The sequence below is a fragment of the Typha latifolia genome, chromosome 6 (assembly GCF_019914945.1).
Source record: "Typha latifolia isolate L0001 chromosome 6, TyphaL0001v2, whole genome shotgun sequence".
Classification (NCBI taxonomy): Eukaryota; Viridiplantae; Streptophyta; class Magnoliopsida; order Poales; family Typhaceae; genus Typha; species Typha latifolia.
This window is the reverse complement of record NC_133091.1, coordinates 599,663-620,949: the sequence shown is the minus strand read 5'-3', so window position 1 is coordinate 620,949 and position 21,287 is coordinate 599,663. Positions and strand designations below refer to the sequence as shown.

Sequence of the window (21,287 nt, the reverse complement as noted above, 5' to 3'; positions counted from 1 at the left end):
TCGAATAGAAGGGGAATTAGGTGAAGAATTGAGAAAAGTCCAAGAAGTACCACAGATAGGTTTCCCACATCAAAGACTAATCTTTTCTCGTGTTACTCATGGTTACGTTACTATCATCTAAAGAGACCGGTCCATTAAAAACTCTAGAATGGCTGTAATAACGGCTTCTTGAATCAAAGTTTTATTTAATTGACTATATTCTGAGAACTTAATGTATTTAATAAGATGTTGAACCAAAATATCAACCTTCATGGTTTAAAACTACAAGGGTTTCTAACAAGTAGCCTACCATTCTTCAACTGCGTAAACTTTAGGCTAAATTGGTTATCAACTGTTTTTTCTTTCTCTCTCTTTTTTTAGAAGAATAATCCTAGGCAGATGTTTCATTCAAATTCAAAAGCTTGACACACTAAAGATTAAAAAGTGAAATATGCATTAAACCTATTACAAGTCTGCACAGCCATTTCAGAACCACAAAGAAAATAAGAGTAACAAGCTAAATGGGCAGTAAAAAAAATACATGAGTACAACTTAGAAGAAAGTCCCTACAAGATGCTAATGAAGGTGAGCAAATACCAAGCACCAATCTAAAGAAACTACCGTTAATCACACTATCACGATGTTGGACACATTTTTGAAGCGCAACAATAATATTTTAGACACTATAATAGAGAAAAAAAACAAATTAAAGATAAAAACAAATTGGGTAGCCAACGAGAAAAGTTGAAAGAAATCTTACTAAATGAAAAACCTTTGCGTTCATTTATCTTCGTCAAGAAGGCAAACATCTCTAATCTCATCACAAACTTATAAAGATTCTATCTACACTTATTAAAAAATAATTTATCTTTATCAAAATAGCGAACTATAGATAAATAAATTTAGACTAATGGCTACGGGATGAAGCCAAGAAACCTTGTCTCTACTTACATATCATAAATAAGAGGAAAAAAAAAGGAGATTTTACAGCGAGGGAGGGAGAGAGAAGAATTAAAAAAAATAATAGAGGAACGCATCATTATGACATTAAAATGTTATCTATTGATTTTTTCAAAAATATAATAATAGTAAAAAAAAGGGTGATACAATCATTTGGATATGATTAAGACTGTTAAAAAAGCTCATGAGCTCAACTCAAGTTTAACTTGAGCCGAGCTAAATTTTTTAACTCAAAAGATTAATCGAGTCAAACTGAATTGCTCAATTCATTCCAGCTCTCGGACGATCGTTTACACAAGGCGAGGTGGTAAGTAACTTAGCACCACCGCATGGCTTAGTTCATTCCCCATACAAGTATATACTACATACTCCCATACAACAATCAATACGCTGAATAAAAAAATTAAAGATACGAGCACTTCGATATCCGGCAAGAGCACCACATTGACATATTGATAAGTTCAGAAAAATGCCAATCAAGCATAATATGTTTAGAAAAATAATGTGAAACCGCAAAGCTAAGTTTTCAAGTCACCAAAATGGGAAAAATAATTAAATTCGTTGTTGGAGTTACCAAATCTTTTTGGTGCTGCCATTTAGGAGGAGGATCCAAGATACCAACGGATAAATTCTTTGGTGGAGCCCATTCTGTCAAACTCTTAAGAACAGGACTCTGCAGTCCGATCAGCGAATACTGAGGGCGTCAGTCAACAGCCAAGTCTTCGTATGTCAATAGAGAGATCTAAATATTAAACTCACTAGCCCCCTTTTATTGATAAAATAAGTGTACTATTCTAGAATGAATCTTTTTGTTCACAAACAGATTTTTTGCAATATAAGATTTTGAAATAGAACAATTAAATAAATATCTTTATTTTTGAATATATTTATTTCAAATCTTAGTTGCGAGAAATAAAAAAAAATTTAACTAACCTACTTATTTTAAAATAAATGACAAATTTGTCTTCTTCCATATCAAAACCCATCACTTAAAATATATTTGGAGTGAAAAATATTTCAATATAGAATATTTATTTATGATGTTATTTATATTTCTATTGTGTAAATGAGTTTTTAGCCAAAAATAAAAATAATCACGAGAGTATAATATAATAGTTGTAAAATAAATTATATTTTTTTATTTAAATTTAACTTTATTTAAAATATATATATATATATTTATTTATATTGAACTGAAAAAAAAATCAATTTAATCATCTTATCCCTTGTTCTAACTATCACAATTAAAAATAATTAAACATGAATACTGGATTTGCGAGGTGATTAATCTTGAAGGCTTATCATTGAGAAATAGATTTACACAAAAGCAAAGTGCAGATAGTTAATCACTGAGAGATAGTATATATTTTCTTATAGGAAATGTTTATTTTCTTTTTCCCTTCCCACATTATGAAAAAGTATTAAATTAGTGGACTAGCAATAGTTAAAGTCATCATCTACTCATCTCTCAATTCTCATCGCGCAAAACCCGTTTAAGTACACAAAAAATCCAACTACTATTCCTTGAGAAGGATAGAACACTATGCTGCATAAAACTAGCAACAGGCGAGCTTTCGGGAAATACCTTTTTCTACACAGGGCTCAACCGTCTCACACTTTCACACCATTTCCAGGTATCTTCTCAAAGTTCAAACTGAGTTTTTCTTAGCTCGTCCCTTCTCCCCCTCCATTCCTTCTGCAGCATGGTATGAGTAAATCGATTTAGATCAAGCCCAACTACAAAATTCAAGATCAATTTAATTTAGATGTCCTTTCTATTAACATTGACACACAATCAACTACAATGATTAAACGAAACCGTAGAGCTTTACAGGCAATTTGGAATTTAAAAGCAGAGACTTATCACAAGGAAATCGTCAACAAATAAAATAAGAATAGTAATCTTCGACCGATCTACTCCAAAAATCTATCCCTCTTAAGATCCTTCTAAGAATAAGACCTAGGAGTAGTGGGGTCGCAGCCGTGTATACCTCGAGTTGCTCCTGGAGGAGAAGGGTCGCTGCTCGCTTGGATCGTCGCCGCCATTAGCGAGAGATACAGATAAAGCGCGACTGTTCCCGCTTCGCGTCGGCGCAGGGATTGGAGCCTAGGGAAGAAGAGAAGGGAGAAGTGATTTGAATTCAAATTGGGATCAGCATTCCCACCCGATACCCGCCATGCCATGTAGGGGAAACCGGATCAAAATCTTAGCAAAACCGACCCGATAATACAATATAAGCCGGGCTGGAGAATTGAAATGAATGTTGGGCTTGGGCTTCTAAAGAAGAAAAGTCTAGAAGAGATGTAAGAAGGAAAGTTCAGGAACCTTGCAGACAAGGGTCAGAAATGAGAACTGGAAACCACGTGACAGTGGATCAGAAGGCCTTCTTGCTTCGCTTTTATTATTATTATTATTATTATTTATATACTTTTTCTTTAAACTGATTCACTGTTCTTATCTCCTGCCACTACCATCCAAGCAGTCGTGTTTTTCGTGATAGCTAGCAGCTACCTTTACCCCTGTCGGCTTTACTGCGTTTCCTTTTTCTCCTCTTTTACGCTGATGGCTTTCTTGGTTCGGCCATAGTATAATCTATTCTATTCATTGAAACTTGAGTATTAAATGTGCTAGCAAAGAAGCAAAGTAGGATTAAGCTTAATTATAACTTATTGGACGATTGGATCATGCTTCGATTCCTCTCGAACTTAGAGCCTATAATGTGACCACTGATAGTCCAAAAGCAAAGGACTATGGCAGACAAAAAAATACTAACAATTATAGCCACGCTTTCTCAAACCTCGAGATACGAGCACGCCCTATACAACCCAACCCAACTTAAAGTCCTCCGCCAGAACAGCATACCGCTATCAGCCAGTCTATATAGATCCCCCTCCCTTCACTTCCCTAAGAAATCAACCCAGCCATGGCGTCTTCTACCTTCGTCTTTGCCTTCTCCATACTTGCGATGATGTCACTGGCCTTCGGTCAGTACCCGCCCATGACGTTGACCGTGGTCAACAACTGCCCTTTCACGGTGTGGCCGGCCATCCAGGCCAACTCTGGGCACGGCGTCCTCGAGGGCGGCGGTTTCGAGCTCCGCACCCTCTCCCACCGCTCCTTCCCAGCCCCCACCTCCCACTGGTCCGGCCGCATCTGGGCCCGCACCGGCTGCACTCCTGCCGGTGGCGCCCTCCACTGCGCAACTGGCGACTGCGGGGGCCGCCTCCAGTGCGGTGGCCTCGGAGGCGCCTCCCCCGCCACCCTCGCCCAGCTCTCCCTCCACCACGGCGGCCACCTCGACCTCACCTCCTACGGCGTCAGCCTCGTCGACGGCTTCAACGTCGGTATGACCGTCACCCCTCACGAGGGCCGCGGCACGTGCCCCGTCCTCGGCTGCCGCGTCGACCTGACCGCGACGTGTCCGGACGTCCTCCAGCTGCGGGCCCCGGCCGGGCGGGGCCAAGTGGTCGGGTGCAAGAGTGGGTGTGCGGCGTTCGGCACGGATGAGCTGTGCTGCCGGAACATGTACAACAGCCCTCGCACGTGCCGGGCGTCGAAGTACTCGGAGTTCTTCAAGCGTGCGTGCCCCCAGGCGTTCACGTACGCACACGACAGCCCCTCTCTCACGCACGAGTGCACCGCCCCGCGTGAGCTCAAGGTCATCTTTTGCCACTAGGGTCTGCTTTAGTATTAATGTTAGTTTTTGTTAGTCTACTTCTAAATCCTAAATGTTAAACGAATGCTATCTAGTCTTTGGTCCCAGCTGTAAGTCGAAACTTACTTTCTATCGTGTGGTGTTTAATGGAGATTTCGGAGTACATTGAAATAAATAAAAAATAAAAAAAAAGGAACTGTTGTTGGAGTTGCGTACGTTGAAATTTGAATAAAAAAGGTACTGTGGTGTGTGGTGCATGAGGATGTGAGTGCAGCAGTGGAGTGTGGTCTCTGATGAGTTTGTCTGATATAAGACAAGCAAGTACAAAGGTTTGTGCGAGTGGGACGTGAAAAGAAGAGAAAGGTTAAAGCTATCAAGATTAAAAAGAATAAATAGTAAGAAAGATGGCAGGAAATTTTTTAAAAAGATTAAGGAGTTACCGCGTGCGCAAAGTTTAATACACTGTTGGGCTTGGCTTGGATTCCACCGCAGTGGAAAGCCCAACTAGTCAAGTAGCATAAGCGTATTCCATATTCATCGTTCGATGATGCAAGGATAGTTATAAATTTGAATATATTTTATAGTCTATGAATTCCGAGCTCTTAGAATATTGTAGCCATGGTCTAATGCAACATTCATACTTATGAGGATTACTGATTGCCTTCGGTTTTCCATGTGACGGGAAAATTATTTATAAGACAAAATGAGACTGAACAGGAGATATATATACTACTGACAGAATTCCTTGATGAAAAAGTAGACCTTACCTAACATAGATAATGAGAGAACAGGGATTACTTTAAGTTTAATTATCAGGTTATAGCTTATAATATCTATAAAAAAAAATTGGGTCTTATATCAACACTGGTTAACCGGTGGAACTAAAAACTTAAAAACTATTAATGGGTTAATAATACATGCTATGTCAAGCTCATTAATTTAGCGCTTGGCTCAGTTGGTGTTTTACAGCTCATCTCGATTAACTCGTGCATCCCTAAGCTAAACGTGCTTAATAAGTAATCATCTATTAATTATATAATAACATATATCAGCTACATCGAACCAAACACGAGCGTGCTAAATCTTACTTATATTCGATTTATTTGTATTCTGAGTTTAGCTTTTGTTAGACTAGATTCGATTAACCATATATATTACTGGCAATCTCAGGCAATGAAACACAAGCAAGATAAAGGAATCATCCACTAGAGAAACCATCAACACCAAGCACACAGTATCTCAAGGAGGAAGGCATTACGTCCCCGCTTAAAAACTTGTCGTCTCTATATATTCTTCTATAATTTTTCTTAAGAACTTCGGTTGATCTGGTTTAGTTGACAATTAAAAGAATATATAGAGATGAGTGACGACTGCATATCCCTACGACTACACTCGGGCAGGATATTACGTACCCTCTGCAAACAAGGGAAAAAAGAGCAAAGAAAAAGTCATCAACATCAAGCACATAACAACAATTTTCAAGTCTAGATTATAAATAAATGGCCTACGACTTTTTCTAGATATAATATAGATTACAAATAAATGGCTTCCCTTAACCATGAATAATGAAGTGTAGACCAGCTCGTTAAAATAGACAATCGTAAAGTCTTCAAGCTTGTTCATTGGCGGTTGACCTGTTCTAGTTGACAATTGGAAATTGATAGTGTAGCAAATCTCACATATACATGATTAGGATTTGTTATACCAACTCTTAATTTATAAAATAATAACCTCCTTACAAATTTGTTATTAATACAAGGAAGAAGTCTCTTAGTTTCAAGCTGAGAGTACTCATATCCTCACAGAAACCATGTGCAACGGCCGGCCACCACTTCCCTATATAAGGTGTCTGTTGTGAGAGCAAAGGACTTGAACGATCTGTCTCTCACTTCTTCAAGCTCCACCCATCTCTGGCTTTAATCCATGGCAGGCCATGGCAAAGCCCAGGCTATCGGAGTCGACCTCGGGACAACCAACTGCCGAATTGCAGTAGGGCAGGATGGTCAGTACGGCAGGATGCGTTTGTGTGCAGTCTGGAGAAGGGATCATGACTGTAATTATTCCAAAGAACACCGCCATTCCCACTACGAAGGAGCATGTATTCACCACAGACTATGATAACCAGAAAAGTCTTCCGATCATGGTCTACGAGAGAGAGGGAAGTTGTAGATCGCCCGACAGGAATACCAATCTTCTATGTGCATTTGAGCTCTATGGTTTTTTATATGGTTTTGCACATAATATTAAGGCGGGTGTGCCCAAGATCGCAGTTCTCTTCGACATCGCTTGCAACGGTTTTCTTAACGTCTCCTCTGCTGAGGACAAGACCGGTGGTCTAAAAATCACCATCAATTACAAGAGGAGCAAGGATGAGATCGAAATTATGCTGCAAGAGGACAAGAGAAAGCGAGCGAATTCCAAAGAAGAGAGGCGGCCCGCGTTCGAGACAGCGGAGGCCAGGCGGAGGCGCCAGGAGGACGAGGCCAGGCAGAGGCGCGAGGAGGAGCAGGCCTGGTGGAGACGTCAAGCGGAGGAAGAGGCCAGACAGAGGCGCAACGCTGAGCAGGCCAGGCGGAGAGCCAAGGGCTACTATGATGAAGAGCCGAGGGCTAGGTGGGGGCGCGAGGCGGAGAAGGAGTACTATAACGAAGATCCGAGAGCCAGGTGGAGGCGCGAGGCAGAAGAGGACGAGGGCTACTATCACGAAGAGCCGAGGGCCAGGTGGAGGCGCGAGGCAGAAGAGGACGAGGGCTACTATCACGAAGAGCCGAGGGCCAGGTGGAGGCGCGAGGTGGAGGACGACGAGGGCTACTATAACGAAGAGCCGAGGGCCAGGTGGAGGCGCGAAGCGGAGGACGACGAGGGCAACTATAACGAAGAGCCGAGGGCCAGGTGGAGGCGCGAGGCGGAGGAGGACGAGGGCTACTATAATGAAGATCCGAGGGCCAGGTGGAGGCGCGAGGCGGAGGAGGACGAGGGCTACTATAACGAAGATCCGAGGGCCAGGTGGAGGCGCGAGGTGGAGGACGACGAGGGCTACTATCACGAAGAGCCGAGAGCCAGGTGGAGGCGCGAGGTGGAGGACGACGAGGGCTACTATAACGAAGAGCCGAGGGCCAGGTGGAGGCGCGAGGCGGAGGAGGAGTATAACAATGAAGAACCGAGGGCGAGGAGGCGTGAGGAAGTTGGCTCAACACACAGTCGTGGAGGAGAACAGGCAAGTAAGATGATTATAAAATTGTTTGAGTTCAGTTACGATCAAGGGAAGAAGCTGTGGCGTAGATATTTTGGCTGATGTATGTCTCTTTAAAAGCATAATAATTATCTGATCGATGGTGAATCAGATGGACTTTCTTCCAGCCACTTCTTTCACAATAACAAGCTGACTCCTGTCAGCTTTACTCTGGCTGTTTTGATTTTCTTTTTCTTTTTTTTTACGTCTCACATTGACGACTTTCTTGGTTCGTCCATTTTAATGTGTTGTAAACTTCAAATTACCTCACCACTGTATGAATGATTGTTATCAGTTCTTCCGCGATGAAATTTTATTTGTATTATTTTATTCCACCGTAGTCTAGACTAAGAAAAAATTATTAATTTTTTTATTTAAACTAGCGCAGAAAGTATGAATTATATGAAGTTTCTATCCATATTTTAAAGATGATAAAATCTTTTTTACCATAAACATATATTTAAATGAAAGTATTATGATAGTTTTACATTAACTAAGGTTTGAGACTTATAATCTTACATTCAAGAAGATAAAAAGAGTTTGAAAGTACGTATTATTTTTAAATGTGAATAATAAAATATAATGAATAACTTTAAAAAATAATTTTACTTAAATCTCTTAAATTATTATCATTTATTATATTCGCTCGCTGAACTTTTTTTTTTAACTATATATATACCCCTGAATCAAAAAATTATTTACAGAGGTTTGTATAATTATTTCTTAAATTAGGTATATAGTTAATAAAGAAGAGCAACAAGCATACCTGAAAAACAGTAACAATTCATGAGTCAATGTGAAATTATCACTAAATTTAATAGAATGAGAAGCATAATTTTAAGCTACAAAAAAGCTTCCACAGACTAGTAGGAGCCCATTCCGCATTCAAGGAATCCCGCAGAAGTAGCGATAGAGTTGAGGGATCTAAAGGAACAGACCCCTAAAGCTAAGAAATGCTAAAGAACGATGCCCCAGAATTGGTGAGAGGAGAAGAACGTTGATTAAGACACGAACCTCGTCGTTCTCTACAATGGTAGCGGTGTCGATCTTTCTGAGTCATCTCAAGAAAAAGGCATTTTCTACAGAGAGGCCTAGGAGGTGAGAGGGAAGTGACGATGCATGGTAGAGTCCACTTTTTAACTATTGAGCCAAGAGTTGATCTGATCCCCCCCTTCTCGGGTTGAAGGAGGCTCCAATTGAGAACGAAAAAGAAATCTTAAGGATCGCCCTCAATGTGCAGAGCACCTAGCGGTGAATCCTTAAACATAAAGAATGAAGTCCTTCAAATGAGAGGGGAACCGGGCTTATGAGCTTCCACCACCACTTGGTCAAGAGTCAATAATAGTTAAATATTTTTCCGATTAATAATGTCTAATCCACCGCAATGCTTATGCAAACAAAGATTGGTCCAATAGATCTTAGAATGAAATTGAAAAAGCTCGATTCCCTTTCCTCGGGAAGGCCTATCTAATGGTATCAAGACAACTAATTACAACTTCCTACATCTAGAAACAATTGAAACAAAAAATCTTAATGAAACAAAAAAACTTGTAACTTGAATGTTAGGTGTACCTAATCTAATCTTTATCTTTTTCACTAATATGACTTTATATTAGATAAGAAAATAAGATATTATAGCTGTTAGATTAGAATTATAAATTTTAGAGAGTTGTTAAAATATTGCCGTAAAAATTACACCTATTTTATTGCTCAAGATCTTTTCTAAATAGATTACACATAAATGGTCTCCCTTAACCACGAAATATAAAATCTATACGGCGCATTGAAAGAGGAGATGACAAAGCCTTCAAGCACGTCCATTGGCTGACGGTTGACCTGTTCTAGATGGCAGTTAGAAATCATGTGCACCATTGTCAACTTCGACGGGTTGCTTTCACCAATAAAGGTGTTCATTGAGCGATTTTTTCTCTTACTTCTTCAAGCTCCATCCATCTCTCGATTTTGATCCATGGCAGACGATGGCATGGAACCGGCTATAGGAATCGACCTCGGCACAACCTACTGCTGCGCTGCAATATGGCGGCATGGCAAAGTGGAGATCATCACCGATGACCAAGGAAATCGTACCACCCCTTCCTTTGTGGCGTTTACCGACACTGAGGTGCTCGTCGGTGATGCGGCAAAGAACCAAGTTGCGATGAATCCAGCCAACACCGTCTTCGGTTAGAAGAAGCAATCTTTTCAAGCCCTAGGGACCATTCTTGCTCAATAATAACCTTCTTCCCTGACTTCCTTGATGCAGATTCCAAGCGATTGATCGGTAGGCGCTACTCCGACGAATCGGTACAGAAAGATTTGAAACGACTGCCATTCAAGGTTGTAGCAGGCTCTAATGGCAACCCCTTGATCATGGTCACGTACAAGGGTAAGGAGAAGAAATTAGCAGCCGAGGAGATCTCCTCCATTGTTCTCATGAAAGTGAAGGAGATTGCAGAGGATTACCTTGGCACCACCGTTACGAATGCGGTGATCACCGTTCCCGCCAACTACAGTAACGCCCAGCAAGGATGCCGGATTCATCGCCGGTCTAAATGTCATGCGGCTCATTAACGAGGCCACCGCTGCCGCCATCGCATACGGCCTCGACCGGAGGCCCACAAAATTCGAAGAGGAGAACGTGTTAATTTTCGATCTTGGCGGTGGAACCTTGGATGTGTCTCTGGTCACCATGGAACAAGGCATCTTCGAAGTGAGAGCTACAGCCGGAGATACTCACCTGGGTGGCGAGGAGTTTGATAACCGGATGGTGGATCATTTCATTAAAGAGTTCTCGAGGAGGCACAAGAAAGATATCAGCAGCAACCCCAGGGCTCTGCGGAGGCTGAGGACTGCTTGCGAAAGGGCAAAGAGGATACTATCCTCTGCCGCCCAGACCGTAATTGAGATTGACCACCTTTATGATGATATAGATTTCTCTTCCTCCATCACCCGAGCTGAGTTCGAGAATCTCAGCGTAGACCTGTTTCGGAAGTGCATGAAGCCTGTGGAGAAGTGCCTCAGAGATGCCAAGATGGACAAGAGTAGCATACATGACGTCGTCCTTGTTGGTGGGTCGACGAGGATTCACAAGGTGCATCAGCTTCTGCAGGAATTCTTCAATGACAAGGAGCTATGCAAGAGCATCAACCCAGATGAGGCTGTTGCCTGTGGTGCCGCCATCCAAGCTGCCATTTTGAAAGGCGATAAAGATGATAAGATCAACGACTTCCTGCTCCTTGATGTCACCCCTCAATCCCTTGGAGTGGAAACTGCGGGAGGGATCATGACTGTTTTTATTCCAAGGAACACCACCATCCCAACTAAGAAGGAGATGGTACTCTCCACAGACTATGATAACCAGACTAGTTTCTTGGCCAAGGTCTACGAGGGTGAGAGAGCTCGGACCAGAGATAACCTTCTAGGTGAACTTGAGCTCTCCGGCATTCCTCCTGCTCCTAGGGGTGGGCCCCAAATCACTGTCTGCTTCGACGTCGAATGCGATGGTATTCTTAACGTCTTTGTCGAGGACAAGAACACGGGCAAAAGAAACCTGCGCACCATCAATGACAAGAGTAGGTTGAGCAAGGATGAGATCGAAAACATGCTGCGGGAGGCCAAGAAGTACAGGGCCGAGAATGCAAAGTACAAGAAGAAAGTGAAAGCCAGGAATGCATTGGAGGAAATTGCTTACAACATGAAGAACACAATTGACGATGAGAAAATTGTCGCTAAGCTTCGTCCTGCAGACAAGAAGAAGATCGATGATGCTATTGAGCAGGCTGTCGGTTGGCTGGAAATCAACAGGCTTGCGCAGACTGTCGACTTTAAGAAGAAGATGAAGGAGCTGTGGAGTATCTTCAAACCAATTATGACAAAGATTTATGAAGCTGAATGCCCCACTGATGGCTGACAGTGGGTTGCAGGAGAGCAGAGGGGCCAGCGATTGAGGAATTTTTTCTCTTCCTTGCTTGTTGGCAGAAGTTCAGATTGTCATACTAAGTGTGCACAAGTATGTACAAGCTTGCTTCTCTGCTGATGATCTATTACGAGTATATCTTCTCGAACTATTTAGCTCGAGATAATCTGAAGAAAGTGAAGAGCTGATCTGAATATACTGGTTTGCTGTAGTTTGCAGCAAGCATGTAATGCTAGTAAAGCTAGAGCTTTGAAGAATTTGATGTGGATGAGATTATGCCCAGCTTCATGGTGTATCATTAATCAGCAAACATTCACAGCAGCTTTTAAAGAAAATATAGAGGAAAATTACATAAAAGATTGTGCCTACATAAATTACTTAAAATTTAGAGGCAAGTTCTATGAATAAAATTTATGCCTACGGACTTCCCCTCAAGAACTAAGACGGAAAGTCCTATTTTTTTTCTTCTTAATTTGTGTATCAAACCGTCTTCAATGAATACAAATAAAATAGTTTTCCTATTAACTTTTACTTGGAAATAAAAAGGCTATAACAAAAGGAAGCGTTCAATAAATCTTCCTATAGGAAACCAAATTAATCCTAGAACAGAGCAAGCCCCCTATACTATGCAAAAGATAATAATATCCTCGATAGAAGAACCCAAACAACCAAACTTATCACCAAAATGGCATCTTGTAAACAGGAAAATGCTAAAACCCAAGATTTCAGAACAATCCAACCCTAGCTAGTAAACTCCAGAACAAAATATATGATAAAAAAATAGAAAAAGGAGAGACCATTATCGATCTGTACCGATGGAACCTCTCAAATCCTCCCAAAATAGTATGGATTGGACTACAAGACAGTTCAAAACAAAACCCATTAAGATAGGAAAACAATGGTAAAAAAAAGTGTTGGAATCTCTTCACATTACCTTGTTGGTTTCGAATCCGGCATGAAGTAATAAATCCTTCACGAGTCTCCTATACGAAATAAAGTCGAGAGAGGATAAATCGATTTTAATTAGCCCAAAATTATTTATTGAATTTATCTGTTATTACTGAAACCAATTTGCTATAAGATATCTTAAGTTTCCAACATCTTCAGTGCTTGTGGGGAATGTCAACGTACAGCATCAACTTGCGAAACAGCATTAAAACTTTGGTTCTCTGTCCCTCATTCAATTACTCACTGATTGTCATGTGCATAGGAAAAGAAATAAAACATATATATATATATATACATATATATATATATACATATATATATATATATATATATATATATATATATATATATACATATATATATATATATATATAGAGAGAGAGAGAGAGAGAGAGAGAGAGAGAGAGAGAGAGAGAGAGAGAGAGAGAGAGAGAGAGAGAGAGAGAGAGAGAGAGTTCTAATACCTTGAAACAAATATGTGACCACTTGAGAGGGAATCCAAGGTCACATGATAACATCTTAATCGGATTATGCTTTCAATTATACAGCTTTTGTTTGTGCCTTAGCATATAGTATAATGTTTTCTCTTGTGGCGAGAGAGTAAAGACTAACTAAAGAGCCTTTTGCAAGCTTTCTTTTGAGCATCAATGCATGTGATACCCAATTTCGTGGTCCACTTCATACAGAAATATTAGCATGTCCATTATTACTACTACTACTACTACTATTATTATTATTATTATTATTATTATCATCATCAAGTCATATATCCTACAAATGTCAAAGTAATGGAGGGTTAGGATTAAGTAAATATTCCGTAATTTGGGGATTACAAAAATATCGGCAACAACTTCCCCACTTATATGCGCAAGAAAGGGTCATCATCTGGCACCAATCTTGAAGTCCGCCGTGGAGGGTAGAAGTCCTTCGTTCCGACTGAGTGCGGGGAAGTTGCTGGGGGAGTTATTAGGAGACAAAGGACCCTCCTTTCTCCAGCCCCATGTGAGCCGCTCTCGAAGAACGCGACCTTATCGACCAACCAAAACTCGTGAGAAATCCACGAGGGGTGATTTGGGTTGTGGGCATTTTGTTGGCTATTGCACTATTAAGGATTCCCGGTCCCTGCCCAGGGCGTTTTTTTTAGCAAAAGCTGGGAAATTTTGGGCAGCAATGGCGGATCCCAGGTGTTGGGCAGTTTTGGTTGGTGTCTGTTCTTAAAGAAGGCTGTGATTCTTTCTCCCTGGTGGTCTCAAGGTGTGGGTTTGATGAGAAAGGTGTGATCTTTTTGCTGTATTCCCTTCTCAGTTGACTCCATTTCTTTTTTCGCTTTGGGTTCTTGAGGATGTTGGGTTTTCCGCTTTGTGATTTTGTAGTTTGTCGCCTCTAGAAGAAGTATTGTAGTTGATTCTTAGGCAGCTTTTCTCTGCAAAAAGTTTTGGTGGATTTGGTGATTTTTGATAAGGCCAAGATGAGAACTTTGAGTTGTGTGGGCATTAGTCTGACCCTTGTATCAAGCTTCCTGCTTTTGGCTCTCATGGCGGAGCTCTATTACTTGTTCTGGTGGAAGAAGAGAAGGTCCGACCAAGGCGTAGAGGAAACTCACGCCAGTACTGCTAAAGAACTCCTCCACCTCTTCTGCTGGAGAAAACCATCTTCCCTCAGCTCCACAGCTCTCAATCCTCAGCAGATCCACAGTTCAACCAATGGAGGAGACCATTCTAGTGATTCGCAATTCTCTTCAAACTCTAGCAAAGATTTGCTTCTTAAGACTTATGGAGGAGAAGAGAGTGTCGATGCAGAGCTCATGAGGCTTCACAGCCTCTCAGGCCCACCCAGGTTTCTCTTCACCATTAAAGAGGAGACCAAGGAGGATTTGGAGTCAGAGGATGGGAGGTCCAGAGGAGGAAGGAGCAGGAAAGGTTCAAGGGGGAGGAGTTTGAGTGATCTGCTCCACTGTGCAGAGACCCCATTCTTAACACCTCTCTCTTCCCCTCCTTTATATACACCACAACCTCTAACTCCCATGGATTCTTACAAGCAACATGGGTTCAATCCACTCTTTGAATCCTCAAGGGAAGATGACTTCAATAGGGTGAGCTCCTCACCCCCTCCAAAGTTCAAATTCCTCAAGGATGCAGAGGAGAAGCTTTACAGGAAAACACTTCTGGAAGAAGCCATGAAAGCTCAGAGAAATGGTGGACTTGTTGATGAAGTAGCAAAGCAACAGGCTTCTACTTCACCTAGAGGGACAGATGAGGAGGATGGCTCGTTCATCACCATTGTCATTGGGAAGAACAGAGAAAGAGTAAATCAAATCCATTCCACCTCCTCACAGGTAACACCATTACCTTCTTCTCCATCAAAAATTAGAGCAGCTCAAGAAAAGCCCATTTAAGATTGATAAGTGGGTTTCTCTCAAAATGTTGTTTTAAGTTTTTGTTTGCCCTCTTATCATTTGTATGTGTAGTCTGAACGAGAACAATATAATACAAGCTTTCATAATGCTTACCAGTTTCCACAACGACAGTGAATTCAGAGCCCACTGAGTTTTTATTAGATTCGTTTAGAGGCTTATCAACTTATCTTCTGTGTCAATGTCTGGTTTGTTCCTTAATCTACATCCCTTTGGTGGAGGCAGCTCTGATGTATATATCAGGCCATCTGTAAGCCATCATTCCTTTTCTCAGTAAATTAGTCCATATTTGAAAATTTTAATGGGTGACTGCTGCAAAGCCATCAAGAAAGCTGCACCATTCCCCATCTATTTGTCTTTGAGTGCCCCTGGGCCTGTAATTATTCATGTGAGTGCTGCCCTTTGTCAAAAGGAAGTGGCAAAGCCTTCTCAAGCCTAGCTTTCCGTCCTTTCTTGCTTTAATTAATACTTGTGCCCATTTGATTAGATTCAAGGTTACTGCTAAATTTACTATAGAGATTTTTAGTTATAGAAAAGATCAAGTCCCTTTTAAAATGGATATAATGAGGTCCCTTACCGTGTGGGTGAGGGCTGCTTGTTTGTTTAAATTTCTCTCCTTTAGTTGCCTCTGATTTGGTTTGAATAGAATGCAGCAACTAAGTTATGAGCCAGCCAATATATGCCCTGATGTAGAAGGAATTAAGCAGTTGAATTACAGAGTTCCATTGCCTCAATTCAAGCTCGGTGTCACTGGTGAATAAAATCAGGAAAACAGATGACCACCTAATTGAAGATTGATGCCAAACTAGACTTATCAATTGTAGTCATTCCAATTTGCTTGCTGATATTGCAATGGAAGTTGTATAATTAGCTGTTAACACTATGACAGCCATGAAATCACTGGACTTGATGACAAGTCTTGGCTTTTTTTCTTCTTTTCTTTTCACCTAAAGCTCCAAAACTCAATGGTGGTTGTGAAAGAACCCTTAATGCCATGCTGGCTGATGAAGACCACCTCCAAAGAAAAAAATCCTCCACCTCTTTCTTTATTCACCGCCGTTCCAAAGTGCATTGCAGCTGCACTACGAGGTACTTCCTATACGGCAATCATTATGATCAAGGAAACAAATAAGATGTTAGTCTACATGGAGAGGCTTGTGGTTTTTATGATGTCCTTCTACAGTGGAACAACTTGCACTTCAATGATAATAACTTCTCAACTGCTGTTCTATGATAGAGAATAACCACATGCTTATTCTGGAAGCTTATTCTAATCCAAATTGGTTCTACCTACTTTAATTATATAATATAACGCTTTGTTTAGTTTAGAATGAATATTCATCTTTCTTATTCTCAAAATGAGGTATTTATTTCAGACTTAACTATTTTTATATTCACTTATATTATAAAATAAATATGTAAGAGTAAGTAAATAAGAGGATAAAAAATATTTTATTTTTATAAAATTATTAGGAATACATTTTAATTTGATATAAAGTAGATTGATGGGATAGTTACTAAGAGTAAATTAGTAATTAGGTTAGTACATGATATAAGATGTAATTTTGATAAATAATATTTATATTCTAGAATGAGATTATATATTATTTATCTGTTATTTTAGAATAAAAAGTTATATAAAAAAATTTATTTCTGAAGTGAATGGAAGCTAAGATATAGTTTAATATCTTGCAAAGGCTGATAGAGATAATAGATTATGAGGATAAATATCAGCTTCCAAGTAGAGAAAAATTGCTATCATATTAACTCAAGCAGAGAGTAAATAGTAATTCTGAGGTTAAAAGTGGAAAAACCATTGTTATGTGATTGAATCTCCAATGTGTGGTTAGATTGAGACCACAAGACAATAACAACTTACAAATTAAAACTAGAGCATGAAAGGAAAAAATATATTTTTTATCATTTAAAATTCGAAGGTTAGAACTGAGCTGAATAAATATCAATATTTTATAGATAGCTTCTCAGTTAGACTTCATCAAAATTTAATCAATATATAGTTCAGATTTCAACTCATGTACGGATTTAATACAGTTGTTACTTCGCAGCTTTCTATTGGTTTAAATAATTGCTTTTTTAAAAAATAAAAATAAAAATATGTGGAAAGAATTCTGAATTCCTGAAACCGGATCGGCTGCTACTATCATGCATACCTTTCGGACTTCCAATTTGACTGGAGCTCAGCTTTCCTCCACGTGGCAAAAAGGCCTCCACTTCGCGCCACAACGACGGGCCTCATGGATCACGTTGTGGGTCCCACTTTGGTCGACTGCAAACTGGCTCCCGATGCCGTCCAATTTGATCGGACGGCCATAACTAACTCACTCGAACTTTCTAGAACCCATATAATCTTTTATATACTGCTCTCGCGTTGCGCTCTCCCCTCTCAATACCAAACCCTAACGGCGCCAATCTTGTGCTCTTAACCTCTTCTTCCTCTCTCTTCATTGCTGTTCGGTCCGAGAATCAAATTAATGTCTGGTAAAGGAGAGGGTCCGGCAATCGGGATCGATCTCGGGACGACGTACTCGTGCGTCGGAGTATGGCAGCACGATCGCGTGGAGATCATCGCGAACGACCAGGGAAATCGGACGACTCCTTCTTATGTCGCGTTCACCGACTCCGAGAGGCTCATCGGCGACGCTGCCAAGAACCAGGTCGCCATGAACCCCATCAACACAGTCTTTGGTGAGTTTTCTCGTCACTTATAGCGTCGTGGTCGACAGATCTATGATTATACCTTTAGATCTCGGTTGTACATATGTTGATTTGATAGATCAGTTGAAAGGAGTATTGGATCTGCTATATGACTGTATTTGAATGCATTTCATTGTTTCCAATATGGCACGTCGAGTGTGATTTGGTAACTCGTATTCGTGGATGTGCATTAGTATCACGCGTAACAGTGAGTTTGGTTTATTTTAGCTGGTTATTTGCTAGGTGACTTTTGCGGTGCGATTAGTATGCTCTATATTTGTTCTGCGATCCGTATCCATGGGAGACGAGTTATGAATCCTTGCTCAGATTTAAAATTTGAAGCTGCCTTTCGTCAATGTTCATCTAGAAATAAGGATTTAGATAGACACGTTTAAAATATTTCTTAATGAAACAGTGTGAGATATCTCACCTTATTATTAAGAGAAATAAAAGGGATGCAGGTTGACATTCCATGGTCTTGTTGTCTATCTCTCTAGTTACAGTGTAAGTGAGTGAAGAAATGTAATGTGATGGGATCATTAAATTTTCAAATAGAGTTTCACTGTTTTTCAGCTCACAGTAGGAAGTGTTTGATTAAGTCAAACCTCATATTGTATTATTAAGACGGTTTAAGTTTTATTGAAAGCAGTTTACTCTTCATTTTTGGTGGGAATATGCTGTGAGTAATTTTTATTTCGTCATTTTTTAGTTATTTTAATTGCAAATATAGTGTTATCAAAGAGGAATACATGTGTAATCTGGAAATTGTTTTGGATTATTGGAAAATCTTATTATTGTTACAAGATAACTTATGCTGATTAAATTGGAGTAATCTCCTGATGTTTTCGCAGCAATCTTTATGCCTCTCTTTAACTTTAATTTGTTTTTATCTCTGTTGTAATTGCCAAGTAAGCACAATGCAGCTGTGTTTGTGTGCCTTTCCTGGTGTTACCTAGAAGAGATTTCATAGTAGCTTGCTCTGGAATGTCTTATTTAGTTAGTGGTTTCTTGAAAGTTGTTTCAATTGCTTTTTTGCTGCATCTATCTTTTCAGAATGTGACAAGTTGAGCTGCCAAACCAATAAGCTCTAGTCAATAATTGCACTAAGTCTTCATTTGCGTTTACTTTTTCTAATAGAAATGATGTATAAACTTAGATTTACAATGCATTACTCTATTATGGCATGTGGAACATTTAATGCAGAGAATAGTAAGATGGCAGAATGGGAGGTCCCACTTTTTACAAAATATATACTGTTGTGATATAGATGAACCTAAAGATTGTTATGAAACTTACCTGCATTGACTCCCAGTATATATATGCCTGTTCTCTTATAATTGTTCTTTATTGCAGATGCCAAGCGTCTTATTGGCAGGAGGTTTTCTGATTCTTCTGTCCAAGGTGATATGAAGCTCTGGCCTTTTAAGGTTATTCCTGGCCCTGGGGACAAGCCTATGATTGTTGTCCAATACAAGGGTGAGGAGAAGCAATTTGCCGCCGAAGAAATATCCTCTATGGTCCTAATTAAGATGCGTGAGATTGCTGAAGCTTACCTAGGAACCACTATCAAAAATGCTGTTGTCACTGTACCTGCGTACTTTAACGACTCCCAGAGGCAGGCAACAAAGGATGCTGGAGTTATTGCTGGTCTCAATGTCATGCGGATCATCAATGAGCCAACTGCTGCTGCTATTGCCTATGGTCTTGACAAGAAGGCTACCAGTGTTGGTGAGAAGAATGTTCTCATCTTTGACCTTGGTGGTGGCACCTTTGATGTTTCCCTCCTCACAATTGAGGAGGGTATTTTTGAGGTCAAGGCCACTGCTGGTGATACTCACCTTGGTGGGGAGGACTTCGACAACCGGATGGTGAACCACTTTGTGCAGGAGTTCAAGAGGAAGCACAAGAAAGATATTACTGGGAACCCTAGGGCTCTTAGGAGGCTGCGGACTTCCTGTGAAAGGGCAAAGAGAACACTTTCCTCCACTGCTCAAACTACAATTGAAATTGATTCCCTGTATGAGGGCATTGATTTCTACTCCACTATCACCCGAGCCAGGTTTGAGGAGCTCAACATGGATCTCTTCAGGAAGTGCATGGAGCCTGTGGAGAAGTGTTTGAGGGATGCCAAGATGGATAAGAGCACTGTCCATGATGTTGTCCTCGTTGGTGGATCCACCAGAATTCCCAGGGTGCAACAGCTGCTGCAGGACTTCTTCAATGGGAAGGAGTTGTGCAAGAGTATCAATCCTGATGAAGCTGTAGCCTATGGAGCTGCTGTCCAGGCTGCCATCTTGAGTGGAGAGGGCAATGAGAAAGTGCAGGACCTTCTTCTGCTGGATGTAACTCCTCTATCTCTTGGACTGGAGACTGCTGGAGGAGTCATGACTGTCCTAATCCCGCGGAACACCACCATTCCTACTAAGAAGGAGCAGGTCTTCTCTACCTACTCAGACAACCAGCCTGGTGTGTTGATCCAGGTATATGAGGGTGAGAGGACTAGGACCAGGGATAACAATCTCCTTGGCAAATTTGAGCTCTCTGGAATCCCTCCTGCACCAAGGGGTGTTCCTCAGATCACAGTATGCTTCGACATTGATGCAAATGGTATATTGAACGTGTCTGCCGAGGACAAAACTACCGGACAGAAGAACAAGATCACTATTACCAATGACAAGGGCAGGTTGAGCAAGGAGGAAATTGAGAAGATGGTCCAAGAGGCTGAGAAGTACAAGTCTGAGGACGAGGAGCACAAGAAGAAGGTTGAGTCTAAGAATGCCTTGGAGAACTATGCCTATAACATGAGGAATACCATCAAGGATGAGAAGATTGCTTCTAAGATGAGTGCTGACGACAAGAAAAAGGTTGAGGCTGCTATTGACGAGGCAATCCAGTGGTTGGATGGCAACCAACTGGCCGAGGCTGATGAGTTCGATGACAAGATGAAGGAGTTGGAGGGCATCTGCAACCCCATAATTGCCAAGATGTACCAGGGACCCGGTGCTGACGTGGCCGGTGGAATGGATGAGGATGGTCCCTCTGCTGGTGGCAGCGGGGCTGGCCCCAAGATTGAGGAGGTCGACTAAGCAAACTTCGGTTTGGTGACAATGATATCATTTTTTGTCTCCAGGTGCAGAGTACCTGGTTAGGGTATTATGGCTGCTTTGAACTTTTCTAGGTCATGGATCTTCCTCATGGACAATGCGTTGTGATCGAACAACTTGCTACTTTTGTTTAAGAATTTAAAGGTGGTGTCATCAATGCAAGTGCTTATTTTGCGCTAAGAATTCATTCTGGTTTTCTCTCTTTTATGTGTCGCATGAAAAGGAATTATTGTTCATTTTTGGTACTTGTATATTGTTCTATATTTAGAAGCCAAGCATAATGTCACAAATCTACGCTGGCTTGTCACCCTTCGCGTCTTCTATTTACCATATGCTATATTGGTGAAACAGGTCAGTTAGCTCC

The 21,287-nt window shown here is 40.8% G+C and overlaps 3 protein-coding genes, 2 long non-coding RNA genes and 1 pseudogene across 5 annotated transcripts; 4 read left to right on the top strand and 2 right to left on the bottom strand.

Moving 5' to 3' along the window:
* Positions 1 to 1,228: 1,228 nt before the first annotated feature.
* On the bottom strand, positions 1,229 to 3,122 carry LOC140791123 (uncharacterized). Its single transcript, XR_012109520.1, has 3 exons — positions 2,931 to 3,122; positions 2,525 to 2,635; positions 1,229 to 1,612 (listed from the first exon to the last, which is right to left on the bottom strand). It is a non-coding gene; the product is annotated as an uncharacterized lncRNA (long non-coding RNA).
* Positions 3,123 to 3,700: 578 nt separating this feature from the next.
* LOC140790876 (osmotin-like protein) lies at positions 3,701 to 4,746 on the top strand. Its single transcript, XM_073141185.1, has one exon. It carries the CDS (start codon positions 3,864 to 3,866, stop codon positions 4,614 to 4,616), a length of 753 nt encoding a protein of 250 aa, XP_072997286.1. The 5' UTR covers positions 3,701 to 3,863; the 3' UTR covers positions 4,617 to 4,746.
* Positions 4,747 to 9,507: 4,761 nt separating this feature from the next.
* On the bottom strand, positions 9,508 to 12,746 carry LOC140790222 (uncharacterized). The gene is made up of 4 exons (XR_012109346.1): positions 12,678 to 12,746; positions 12,557 to 12,598; positions 11,519 to 11,910; positions 9,508 to 11,377 (listed from the first exon to the last, which is right to left on the bottom strand). It is a non-coding gene; the product is annotated as an uncharacterized lncRNA (long non-coding RNA).
* On the top strand, positions 9,797 to 12,064 carry LOC140790221 (heat shock cognate 70 kDa protein-like; annotated as a pseudogene).
* Positions 12,747 to 13,577: 831 nt separating the features above from the next.
* Positions 13,578 to 15,212, top strand: LOC140791549 (uncharacterized). The gene is made up of 2 exons (XM_073142181.1): positions 13,578 to 13,965; positions 14,065 to 15,212. Exon 2 carries the CDS (start codon positions 14,160 to 14,162, stop codon positions 15,084 to 15,086), a length of 927 nt encoding a protein of 308 aa, XP_072998282.1. The 5' UTR covers positions 13,578 to 13,965; positions 14,065 to 14,159; the 3' UTR covers positions 15,087 to 15,212.
* Positions 15,213 to 17,465: 2,253 nt separating this feature from the next.
* On the top strand, positions 17,466 to 21,106 carry LOC140790359 (heat shock cognate 70 kDa protein 2). The gene is made up of 2 exons (XM_073140409.1): positions 17,466 to 17,810; positions 19,173 to 21,106. Exons 1-2 carry the CDS (start codon positions 17,597 to 17,599, stop codon positions 20,903 to 20,905), a joined length of 1,947 nt encoding a protein of 648 aa, XP_072996510.1. The 5' UTR covers positions 17,466 to 17,596; the 3' UTR covers positions 20,906 to 21,106.
* The last annotated feature ends 181 nt before the right edge of the window (positions 21,107 to 21,287 follow it).

Excerpts from the sequence above, each read along its gene's own strand:
- LOC140790876 (XM_073141185.1), top strand. The coding sequence starts at position 3,864 with ATGGCGTCTTCTACCTTCGTCTTTGCCTTCTCCATACTTGCGATGATG.
- LOC140791549 (XM_073142181.1), top strand. The coding sequence starts at position 14,160 with ATGAGAACTTTGAGTTGTGTGGGCATTAGTCTGACCCTTGTATCAAGC.
- LOC140790359 (XM_073140409.1), top strand. The coding sequence starts at position 17,597 with ATGTCTGGTAAAGGAGAGGGTCCGGCAATCGGGATCGATCTCGGGACG. Across the intron at positions 17,811-19,172 it reads CCCCATCAACACAGTCTTTG|ATGCCAAGCGTCTTATTGGC; the intron begins GTGAGTTTTCTC and ends TCTTTATTGCAG.